At 36.0% G+C, this 12,031-nt stretch overlaps 2 protein-coding genes across 3 annotated transcripts in view; one reads left to right on the plus strand and one right to left on the minus strand.

Moving 5' to 3' along the window:
* Positions 1-6,057, plus strand: part of LOC132183669 (DNA-binding protein RHL1) — a 38,191-nt gene extending 32,134 nt beyond the window's left edge. Inside the window, exons 9-11 of one of the 2 annotated variants that reach the window (XR_009440504.1) lie at positions 2,951-2,985; positions 5,370-5,411; positions 5,638-5,684. Coding sequence is in view for 1 of the 2 variants with exons in the window: in XM_059597036.1 (XP_059453019.1) it covers positions 2,951-2,985; positions 5,370-5,411; positions 5,638-5,673 (113 nt within the window). In the remaining variant the exon portion in view is untranslated. Of the gene's footprint in view, positions 1-2,950; positions 2,986-5,369; positions 5,412-5,637 lie in introns of both variants that reach the window. The other variant, XM_059597036.1, reaches the window with a different exon arrangement.
* LOC132183670 (GCN5-related N-acetyltransferase 10, chloroplastic) lies at positions 5,804-10,316 on the minus strand. Its single transcript, XM_059597037.1, has 4 exons — positions 9,819-10,316; positions 8,727-8,779; positions 8,075-8,245; positions 5,804-7,305 (listed from the first exon to the last, which is right to left on the minus strand). Exons 1-4 carry the CDS (start codon positions 10,140-10,142, stop codon positions 7,080-7,082), a joined length of 774 nt encoding a protein of 257 aa, XP_059453020.1. The 5' UTR covers positions 10,143-10,316; the 3' UTR covers positions 5,804-7,079.
* Positions 10,317-12,031: the final 1,715 nt, after the last annotated feature.

Below are 12,031 nucleotides of genomic sequence, written 5' to 3' on the forward strand. Positions count from 1 at the left end.
TTATGTTATGTTAATTAAATGCTCATGTTATGTATTTATAAGCTTACAAAGATTTATGTCACTTTAAATATTTGTATAAGAAGTTTTGAAATTAGAAAAGCTGTTTATTGTCACTCGAGATTTTAAGGGTATATCATTTTTATTGAGGTTCATTATGAAAGGTAATTTTGGAAAGTAAAGAGAAGTTAAACCCTCCGACACCTTGCCCAAGGTTGAGTTCAGAGAAAAGAAGTAAAGGAAAAGAAAGGAGTTTTATAATATGGGGCAAGAGTGTGGAGAAGATAATTTTGGCCCAAGAATTCAGAGAAACGTAGCACGGTACAGGCGCTAGAGATGGAAGCGCAACCCACTGAAGGACGTTGAGAAGGTGGGATCCATCAGCTTTGCCAAGCTTAGTGCACTTTTTGTAATCGGCTGGCCCAGAAGGCACGTCTGCAGCCACAGGCGCTACCACGGTCATAAAGGCCGTGCAACCCTAGTACACAGGGGTAACATTGTATATAGGCCCTATTATGAGAACAACTTTATTAAGTAATGATTTTTGTTCATTAGATGAGTATTAATTGTTCTATTGAAAGAGAAATAATTTTTGTTTTGGAGATTTCGTAGAAGAAAATCAGTGTTTTAGAAAACGATTTTAACTCAATTGTCTTATGGTTGAGGATCTACTTATTGAGCATTTTTTTGCTCATCCTTATTATATTTTATTTTCAGGGTATAAGCATGAAGGAATAGAAGGCCGGAATGGGGAGTTAGGAGGACCATAGACTCATTTCATGAAACAAGTTTTTCTTTTATAATAAGTGCATTAGCACGGAGTCTTCGCTATTTGGATTTTTAAACTATGTTATTAGTTTTCTTTTGTTTAGACCAAATGTTTCCGCATTTAAAATTTTAATATTAAATTCTTCTTATGCTTATTTGAATTTGAATTTTTTTTTTTTTTAAAAAAAATTAAATCAGCATTTAGATAATTTCTCTGGAAAGCCTATAATAGTTTGCGTCTTTGAGAGATCAAGTTAGCAAACCTAACCTTAACGGGTTAGGGGTGTTACAGCTACAATACTAGTTTTTATTTTTGATAAGTACAATACTAGTTTTTTTGAATAAGATAGTTATTAGATAAGGGATTGTTTGTTCTTTTATTTTTTTGTTTTGTTTCAATTTTCGGAATTAACTATGAAAAGAGTTATTACAAGTCATTACTATCCTAGTGAAACGCATAATGCATAATGGGGTTGCTGTTTCTAGATGTAATGAATTTTTATTCCACAAACCTAATTTTGACAATCTGAAATTTTTAATGTCTTACTGCATTTGCCATTTTGAAAGGCAAATATACAAAATAAGTTGAAAACTCTGTATGTGGTTTGGGTAAAAAGAGGCTACAGTTTGAGAGACTCTTGACTTGTACTACTTGATAGCATCCTAACTTCTGATTACACAATATCTTAAATGGCTCAAATCCTCTTGCACCAAATTGAGTAAAAGTGGCTTTCAATGTTCCCCATTCTTGTTTTGTGTACAATAGTGATATGCATTCCAGGTGAGTTGATAGATTTTACCATTGAGTGATATAAATGCATAATTAGTGACTGTTTAGGAATTGGCCCGTTCCTTTTTTTGCAGATTAGCTATGTTGTAAGTTCTAGATTTTACGGGAGTAGAAAGTTTCTAGCAACAGACTTTATTGAGAAACTATTGTTTCTGCATCGCAGGAAGTTATTCCTCAGTTTCTTATTTTTTTTTCCATCTGTTCTCACTAGGTTCAACAGAAAGTACAAAACTTTTGTAAATAGTTGTTTCTGGGCAAGCCTTAGTCCTGCATTTCTTCTCCTATGGACTATATTGAACTAATTTTCATCAAAATACTCCTAAAAACTTTTTTATGTGTGGGTAGGCATTTTCTTAAACGTGGCACCATTTCACCCGATTCAATCTGCATAACATCATATTGCCTTCTAACTTGCAATTTTATTTTTGGATGAGTAATCGAAATATCGTTAAAAAGCGCAAAGGCGCAACTCAAGCACATATCAAGTATACAAGGGATGCACCTAGCTAGAAAGAGAAAGAAGATAATGAAAATTAGGCAAATTAGGATAGTCAAAAGCAGCTGTCTAGTGGAAAAGAATATTGAAGAAGAAAGAATTTAGCTCCACTGCCGTCCTCTAACGGTCTTCAAAACTTTTATCATTTCTTTTCCTCCAAAGACACCATATTAGGCAGGACAACCATCTTTCACACTACTAATCTCTGAAGACTGTCACCTAGCCCTCTCCAACAAGCAAAAAGGTCTACCATACTTCTAGGCATAACCCACGCTAGCCCACATGACTGGAAATAGTATTGGTGCTTAATTTTTCACAGTTTAATATAAGATATTGGGATTGCATATAGTTTTGTTTAGAGATAGTTTAGCCGTTCTAGCTATGTGTAAGTTGTGTAGATAGTTATTTTTTACTGGAAGTGTATCAAACAAATATAATCTGATCATGAATAAATATATCTATTTCAAGTAATGCTACACACTCTCACTTCTCCACACTTATTTCCTAACACTCATAGGTGGCTTTTAAAACCATCATTGAATTTATGATGGATCTTTATTGGATTTTAATCCAATGGTGGTTTAAAAGCCACCTATGGGTGTTGGAGAAATGGGTGTGATCTATTTCTTTCTGTTCTATAGACTTCTTGTTTTATTTTACTATTTTCAAATGATGGGTTCATTGAATTTGATGGGATACAAGGAGTCTTTATTTACTTTTAATTAAAACGGATAAGATAATAATGGATAACGATCTTATATCCTTTGAAAGAAATACTAATCTATGTATTTGTGTCAATGCTTCATTCTGAACCTTCTTGCGTATCACTTTTGTCGTTTCAAGAGTGTATGTAAATGCATCTTTGGCAAACTTATGAACTGGAATTTCTGAATTTGCAGGGGGAAGAATCATGGTGATGAAAAAAGAAGATGAGGTACTTTGTTTTAGTTTTGGTTCATATGTCTTTTTTGTGTAGTTCTATCTTGTCATCCATCATTTATCAAAACTAAAGGTATATTTCTGTCTATAATATCATATTCCCCAAGTCAACGTTAATTATTTTGTGTCTTATTTGAAATTTGTTTAAACTAGGAGGGTAGGAGAGGAAGAGCAGGAAGGGTGTTGTTAGATTTATTATCTAGCCTTTATCGTGTTATTATTTCTTCTGAATATGTTCTGGCATTTTGGTGTTTTAGACTCCTAGAATGAGAACCATCTTATAAATAATAATAATAATAAAAAAAGCATTAAGTTAAAATGTTCCTTACTTCATCTAGGCTATTATTGGGAAAAAGAAAAGTACTCGGGGCTGGGACATTCAACAAGAAAGGATGACCTGATGTTTTCCCCTGTATCCCACCAAAAGCGCCTGGATCCCCTATTTATAGGAGAATCTGCCTGCCCGAGGAAAAAAAAATGTGTGAGCATTATGCTGTCCGTGACTAACCTAGAGTTGCGCTTCATGCTTCTGATTGAGCTAAATTTGGCTGGCATTGATGGTGTGCAGTTTTGAGGTCCTTAGGAAGGAAACTATTTTGTGAGTTTTTTGGCTGATTTTTCACTGCCTTCTCTCTCACCCTCTGCTGGTCCCCATTTCTCGTCTCATATAGATTGCTTCAATTTCAGTGTCTTGTATGTATCTGTATTAGTGCAATGCTGGATGTTATACAATTTGTGGCTTGAGCTGTACTCTCAGACTTAGAATTTCTCATGCAATTCTAGTTGATTACTGGTAGAGAAAGATTGATATCACCTGGGCAATTACCATATGTTATTTATTTTATTTGTTTTCTTTTCTGGGCTTTTGTCAACATTATCAAAATATTATTTTCCAAATATGTAGTTTTTAATTTAATTTGTTGTAGTTCCATTAAAAGTAATCATTAGTCATGTTATGCTTATTGATCTTGTGACCGCTGGCAATAGATCATCAAATAGTAACACTAGTATTATTAGAGTTGATGTTTCTTTCTTTCTTTTTTATTGTTGTTTTTTTTTGGATAGATTTTTTACTTGAAACATCTAATTTCCTACTTTCGAAGACTTGGAAAACAAACTGGATTTTATTGAACGACTTCAGTCAAGCTTAATATTTTTTAGTAGTATTACTCTGATCTTGGTTATGTGTTTCATAAGCAGATTTTTAATGATGAACTGCCTCATTAATGATCCATTCTTATCTTTGTGTCCAGCACAACACTACATTTCAATTATATTGGATGTCTTCAAAGGGATAGTCCATTACAATAGTTCAGAAAGGACTTTTAAGTTCCTTTAGTTCAATATCTAAACCATTTTGGGTTTATTTCGAAGTATATGTGTTCTTGTCCCCTTAAGTATTAATTGTAACTTATTCTGTGTTATTCTTGAAACTGCTTTGAGTGGGACAGATCCGTGTTGATTGCCCAATAAAATGCACCTTGTAATGGGTTGGGAGCTTCTCTCTCTAGATTTTCTTCTTTTTATTTTTATTTTTATGAGATTCCATTGCTGGACTCTCTCTCTTTTCATGTTTTACCTTGGATTACAGCTGTGTCTAGATTCAAGTTATTTTCATTTTATCTTGAGCGCTTTAGTACTCTTTGAGATTTCTGCTTTGTTTCTTTTGAGACGGTGAAGAAGATGGGAACGGGTTCCTTCCTTCCAGAGAACCTGTCATCTAAGGTGAGTAGAGGAAGTGGTGAAGAGGATTTCAAGGCTCGTGGAGAAGGATTTCATGCGAAGATGGAGAAATTCCAGTCTGTGTTGGCTGGAATTCCGCTGGTGTTGAATGGAGTAATAATGTGGTTGCGGATGGTAAAGGGAAATAACTTTATGATATGGTTTCTGCAGCCAGAAGACTTGACTGAGATTACCCTGTGAGTGGTATGATGATTGTTCATGGTGGAGATGGTGATTCTTGAATGGGTTTTACAGTAAGTTCAAATAGGGCTTCGAATTTTCCGTGGATTGGTTGCCTGCCAGCATTTCTTTTTCGTGTTTGCTTTAGTCTTTGTTATGCCCAGGTCTGTAATGTAGTTTCTGAAGTCCTGGTGCATCCGTAATGATGTGGTGCATGGTGCATCCGTAACGAGTTTAATAGAGAGCTTGTGAGGGATTGACTTTTGTATTCAAAAGCTTAAGTTTGGTTTTCTTAGATCCTTCTATTTCTGGCTTTCGATTCAACCAATTGATTTGCTTCTATGCCATCCACTGAAAAAAAGAAGGAAAAAAAAAAAAAAAAACCTTTCCAACGGATGATAGAAGTGAAGTCCTTGATGATTCTTTACCTCTGCTATTCATTGAACAAGTAACTAACACATTACATAAACCTTGTAGATTGAAGATGAAGATATTGAAGAATTCTCAAGCTCTTCAAAGGTGAGTTTTTCCCAACTAGAATATATATCTACATTGCATTTGCAAACTCTGTCTCAGTTTTTACCAGGTTGTGATAAATGATTCTTTACCTGGCACTAAACTTGAACAGTTACTATGGTAGCCATCGATGCTGTAACAATGTTCCAACTAATTTTTTGAAGCATATTTGAAGTGATATAGCAAATGTGCTGGTCTTCCTAATTACATTCATTACTATCTTGTTTAGGATGCCAGTGGAAGTGATGAAGATTGGACTGCATAGGATTCTACTAATCTTACTCAGGAAATTCCAAAGTAGTTCCCAGGCAAGTGATGTATATTACTTCCCTGTGAAAGCATCTAATATCACAGGAGCTCGCAGGCTTCTGATTGATCTTCAGAACTGGGGCGTATTGCCAGTTTATAATTTTCTTTTGTTCTTTTTACTTTTTTTTTTTTTTATTGGTAAATTGAACTAGGACAGGACTAGAGCTAAATTTGATTATTGTAAGTCATTCAAAGTAACCAATTTTCTTGAAGTGCATGCCTTCCTCTACTCTTTTTAGGTAATCGAGGTGGCAACTGTCTGATTTTGGATGCTGAATTGTTTCAAAAACACTTAAACTATTTAGGAAAGAGAGTAATGATATTTAGTAGATGTTATACACCTGTCATATAACTTAATAGAGTGAACTAATCCTATTTAGTAGCCAACTCGGGTGTTGTGTTCTTCCCTTGGACTAATTGTTGTGGAATAGCCTTAGTTCTCTTCCTTTCCCAACGATACTCTTTGAGTGTACTGGGGTCCAATTTTTGGTTCACTATCTTTCGAGACTGGTGGTAGCTCTACACGTCACTATGCTTGTCTCACCATAATCTCACTGGTCGTTTTAATCACCAAGTTGCTCAGGAAAATTGGGGGGCAACTGGAGTATTGAAAATGTAGAAAGGCCTGGAGAGTCCAATTGAGCGCCCGTCGGTCCAAAGGCAAACCTGGCCCAAGCCTAAGGCCCGAGCTCACCAAGCGGCGTACACACGTGAACCATTCCCCTTGCACATGCCAAAAAGTAATAAACTCAATAAGCAATAAAATCCACTTAATTATTGACTTGCCAATCTAAAATTTACACAATGAAGAAAGGAGTCTTAGGTGATACTATCTCAAAGCAAAGCAATGCCTTGCCATTCCAAACCCACTCGGAAAGGAAGGTCCAACGGATTCGACATCCAAAAAGAAACAAAATCACGAGAGGATACGCCATATTCAATATGGATTTCATTCCTGTTGGTGTTTGCCTTACCAACTAAGGACGAAAAGCCTCTACACGAAAGGTAAAACGAATTACACCACATTAAGCTGGTTTTTTACTTCTTTTTTATTTGCATTCACTTTGATCATGCACCTTATTAAATTCCGTTTTACTAACTTAAGCATAAAAAGTAGCTCCAACCTCATGCCACTTTGACCCTTAACCTTTTTGTAGATCTTCCACGTTGTGTGTGGTCACTGTAGCAACATTTACATGCATACAAAAGTCATGCTCTTGCTCTTTTAGTTACATATACACCAATTGTGCAAACATATATGCATACATGTTGGCAACCATATGCACACATGATACTTGCATGCTGGCATAGCCGCATGGGAACACGCACACCATACTACAAATGAACAAGGAAGAAACTACGTTACGTATGTAGACTACACTGTTTAATCATAAGAACACGTCGTTTTCTTCCAATCCACGTGGTCAACCATGGGGGATCACCTGAGACAACTTCATACCCTGCACTTGTATAAAGTTTGCGTGCTCCCAAATCATCTTCATATGCCCGAAGGGCAAGATACTCCAAACCCCACACTGTTGATAGCACGTCGCAGGCTTTTAGCAACACTGTAGCTATTTTTTGTCTCCTGTTCATTGCAGTAATTACCTCTTAATATAAATAAGAGAAATGATAAAAATTATTCTTTCAACCATTTCTGTATAGTGAATGAGTAAATCTACCATTAAATTTTTGTAGGACCCATCCACATGAGTCTACAAATTCAGTGATGGATCTATTAGATTTGTAAAAAGAGATAGTTAAAAGATGGTTGAGAGAATGATGTGTAGTATGTCTCCATAAATAAATATACTTGTGTAATAAATAAATTGAGAAACTTCACTTACATGTTTTACGAATATAACTTCGAATTATCAAAATTTGTAATGGCGGTATTTTATGTTTTAGTCTCTTTAATTTCACCATATCGTTAGAGTTTAAGGTTAAATCAAACGGTAAACAAACATATGAAATGCTTTCTATATTTCTGTAAAATTTATAAAAATACAAATTTGCCATAATTAAAATAATTAAAATTAATTTTTCAAAAAAAAAAAAAAAAAAACCAAAAACAAAAACCTGGACATGAGTCACATGACCTGGGTGTGGTAGGGATATTTTGGGCATTTTGGCATCATCCGTTAGGATTTAATAGAAATTCCTAACGATGGGGGAAAATTAAAATGGGCTGAAACATACAATATCGACATTGCAAATCTTGATAACTTGATATTACAATTACAAAATCCGAGGTACTTTGGGAGCAAGTGAAAATAAATAAAAGCTAACAATGAGGGAAATGGGAGGACAAATGCAAGAGCAAAAAAGGTAAGGAAAGTAGGATGGAAATATATAACCTGAAAGCTTTCAAGACGGCAATCCCAGAGACGTAAAGATACTCTTCTGCTTCAGGTGGGAGATGGTCCAGCACAGTCTGGTCTCTCAACACAGTCACATCCACAACACCCACAAGTTCCTTTTGTGAATCAGAAACATTGGCCATTGCCTCAGCCACCAAACATGCGTATCTGTTTATGATATCTAACCATTTTGAATCAAATATTTGGTATATCAATTAAATGATTCCACCAACAAAATTGTTCAAACGCTCAATTCATGTCTACAAAAAGGGTGCCCTAAATACATGGGTCGATGATAACACATATCATGTGCATATCATACGCAATGATGACTGTGTATAGTTGTCGTTGATGTACATATCATCAATGACGACTATATTTTAGTCATTGCTAATGTATATATCATCATCGAAGACTCAAAATAGTTGTCACTAATAGATATGATAGTAGCAACGACCTAGATAGAGCGTTGCTTATAACTTAATAATAGCAACGACTCTTAAAATCGTTGCTAATGAGTTTTTAACGATGACACTAATAGTCATTAGTGAGGACATTATGGCCTTTAGCACAATCATAAGTTGTCTCTAAAGACCATTTTTCCTGTAATGACAGCCATAAGATTCATTTTTCCATGGTTAATATTTACCTGTTAGGAGGTGAGCTCCTAAGTTTGTATGCAAGCCCAGAAAGTACTTCAGCCTGTATTTTAGCAGCAGTGCAACATAAAACTTCAAAAATGATGCTCAATATATATTCATGTAGCGTTCTTTGCTTTTTTACTTTTTTACTTTTATTATTTTTTAACCAGGTGGGGCCTTATGTCATTCGAGCCATTTCTTAATGATTTGGTGGGTGAAATGTGTCAGAGTTGAATCCCAAAATGAGAAGCGCTAGCTCTTGGAATTAATTTCATACCACCGATTCGATGTTGCTACTTGCTAGTGTTTTTTATGGTGCTAGATTAGACTATGGCTTAGGGGTGGAACCACCCCTAGCCTTGGGGATCCCAGCCCCCCCCAAGCCAAGGGGTGGTTCAAAAAAAAAAAAAATTAAATACTTTTAAAAATTAGCTTTTGACCCCCCAATTTTATTTTATTTTTTGATTTTTTAATTTTACCCCCCAAACTCAATATTCTAGTTCCGCCCTTGCTATGGCTCAACCGACTTGTAAGAGCGCATGCGGGTTAGAGTTGACAAGTTTAACCCATTTAATTTAATGAGTTGGATTATGATTTTTTTTTTCCTAATTAAAAAAGGTTAGAGGGGGAGACCAATTATGTCTATTCTACTTGGGCGTGGCCATAGTAGCACCAACCCGCGGGGTATTGCTCAGGAGGAACCTAGACGGCAGAAACTGCAGGCGCACCCTCAAGATTAGCTGAGCCATAGCTTAATTGCTCGCCTCACCAAGGCATTAATGGAAACTAAGGTGGTTTATACTAATCAGGCATGAAGATTCTCCATTGCGAAGATTGGAATCTACACCCTAGTACTTACCTAATCATTAAACCACTACCCTTGATGGTAGTTGAGTTATGATTGACTTATATAATGTTATACCTATATTTCGATAGAACTCAAATCTGACACGTACCCCTGGCTAGGCTGGCTATAGTTAGTGATGAAAACAGGATTATCCAAACAAAGGAAAGGGAGCTCAGAAAAAAATTCAAAATAAAATTAAAATTAAAACGAAAACTAAATGTAAATTTAGGGAAGAAAATAAGAGTGAGAAAACCTGAAAGAAGTCGAAGAAAAAATCATTGAAAAGAGCAACAGGCACATGAAATGCTTCAGCTTGAACCTGAGCAACCATCCTCATCTCATCTGCCTTCTCAACCAACCTTCTCACCTTCCACCCACACTCATTTACCAAATACCCAACCGATCCCACTTTCTCAGGTGACGACGCCGAACTCTGCACCATAAAACCTCTCACTCTCACCATTTGCCGGCCGCCAATATTTGTCCAACCCCCTCCGCAATCCTTCAACTTTGTCCTGCATTTCTGCAGCTCCCATCTTCTTGGAATATTGTGGTGGTTTGCTAGCAAATGGGCCATGTTAATGGGATGATGAGAAATGGATTTTTATGGAAGATGATTTACATCAAATCAAGATAGTTTTCATGCTTAATTTCAGCAAATCAATAATCATTGATCCAACTCCATTGCTTTCCTTTTTCTCAGTTTTGTTTTTGGTGTGCATAGGAGAATGCTGATCATAAGTGAGAGGGAAAAATATATGGTATGTATGCGAATGAGAATGAGTGGTCATAAATTCTTGCTCGCTTTAGACCATGAGAACGAAGATACTAAATGGGAATAAGGCAAGCTAACACGTGTCTATTTGAAGAGCTAATAAAAATGTTATTTATGCTTCGTTTGTTTTGGCATAAAGTGATTTTTTGAAAATATTTATCATATTTTTTGGTGAGACGAAAATAATAGTTAATAGAAAATATTTTCAATTTGAACGACAAAGCTAGTCGAGACTCTGCTGGAACCTAGTCAACACACTAGTGGAACACGGTCGGGACTAATTGAGAACCAATCGGGAGTCGCTGGGATTCGGTTGGGACTCTGTAGGACCCAGTCGAGCCACTGCTAGGACCTAGCCGAGACCCGGTTGAAAAACAACTGCGACCCGCTTAGGACTCGTTGGGCCTTGGTTGAGACCCGTCGGGATATTGTTGTAATTTAAAGTAATATGAGTGAACGAAAAAATGTATATAAAAAAAATATTTGTGATTTTTCGTACATGTCAAACACCGAAAAATGTTTTCAAAGAAATCATTTTTCAAGAAAATATTTTCCGACGGAGAACATTTTACGTCGAAAGAAATGGAGTCTTAGTATACTATCATACAACTGAAATATTATATTTCTATGAACACAAGGTTTGTGTTTTGACTCCCATTAAATCAGTGGGAGGAATTGTTTTGTATTTATAATGAACCACATGTAACTCATCAGTTCTTACACGTTACAAGTACACTTATTAAGACTCTAGACCTTAACAATTATCCACTACTAAAAATACCAACCCATAGAGAAACTCTAGGGTTAGACACCACAATCCCAACTTACAACACTAAGGAAAGTTCTAGGGCTTGAAGCTTACCTTGATCTTGGACAAAATCCGAAATTTCGCCACATGAAACTCCAACCTGAAGCTTGACGCAAGCTTATAACTCCACAAATTACAAAAGCCCTAAAGAAATTTAGGAAATGAAGCAAAAGCCCCCAAAAATCAACTCAACCTTAAGTAAAGTTAGGGTTTACCTCAAACTAATCGGTGGAAATGAGGATCTAACGCTAAAAAACTTGTTCCGAGATTTGCCTTTGGAGAACTCCTCAAACCAATCCTTAAGGTTTAGGTACAAACCCTAAGAGAGAGAAGGAAATTTCGTGGGAAGGAAAGAAAATGAGAGAAAATGAGTTGAAAATTGCGTTTAGCCCTATTTATAGTTTTGGCGGTCCCTATTCTTAGGGGTGGGCAAATTAACCGTTACCGTTTAACCGGCCGTCTACCGGCTTCGACCGAACCGATATAAACCGTAGCCGATATGCCGATATCCTTATCGGTTAAAAAAAGTATACCGGAAATTCGGTCCGGTCCGGTTAAGCGGTTCTTATCGGTTAACCGAACCGATAAGAAACCGGATTTTTTTTTTTTTTTTTAAGTCCTAGTCCCAAAACGGCGCCGTTTAGTCTTTTAGAGAGGTTTCCAAATTCCCACAAGTGACACAGGTTTTCGAATTTGTGTAATGGTGTTGCCCATGACTTATTTTCCTTTTGCTAAGTGACTTTAATTAGTTAATACTTTGTTTATTATTCATTAATGAATTTTATTTTAATTTGGGTTTGGGTAGGTTTGATGTTTTTTTTTTAAGTGATGGCATTTGATGAGATTTCTTTGCCTTTGGTAAAAGCATTTTTCATTAACTAGT

Source organism: Corylus avellana, chromosome ca6 (assembly GCF_901000735.1).
Source record: "Corylus avellana chromosome ca6, CavTom2PMs-1.0".
Taxonomy (NCBI): domain Eukaryota; kingdom Viridiplantae; phylum Streptophyta; class Magnoliopsida; order Fagales; family Betulaceae; genus Corylus; species Corylus avellana.

Bases quoted from the DNA above. Each gene is read 5' to 3' on its own strand.
- LOC132183670 (XM_059597037.1), bottom strand. From the start codon at position 10,142: ATGGCCCATTTGCTAGCAAACCACCACAATATTCCAAGAAGATGGGAG. The intron at 8,246-8,726 runs GTAAATATTAAC...TATCATAAACAG, and splicing joins AGGAGCTCACCTCCTAACAG to ATACGCATGTTTGGTGGCTG. The intron at 7,306-8,074 runs GTTATATATTTC...TGCAATGAACAG, and splicing joins GCCGTCTTGAAAGCTTTCAG to GAGACAAAAAATAGCTACAG.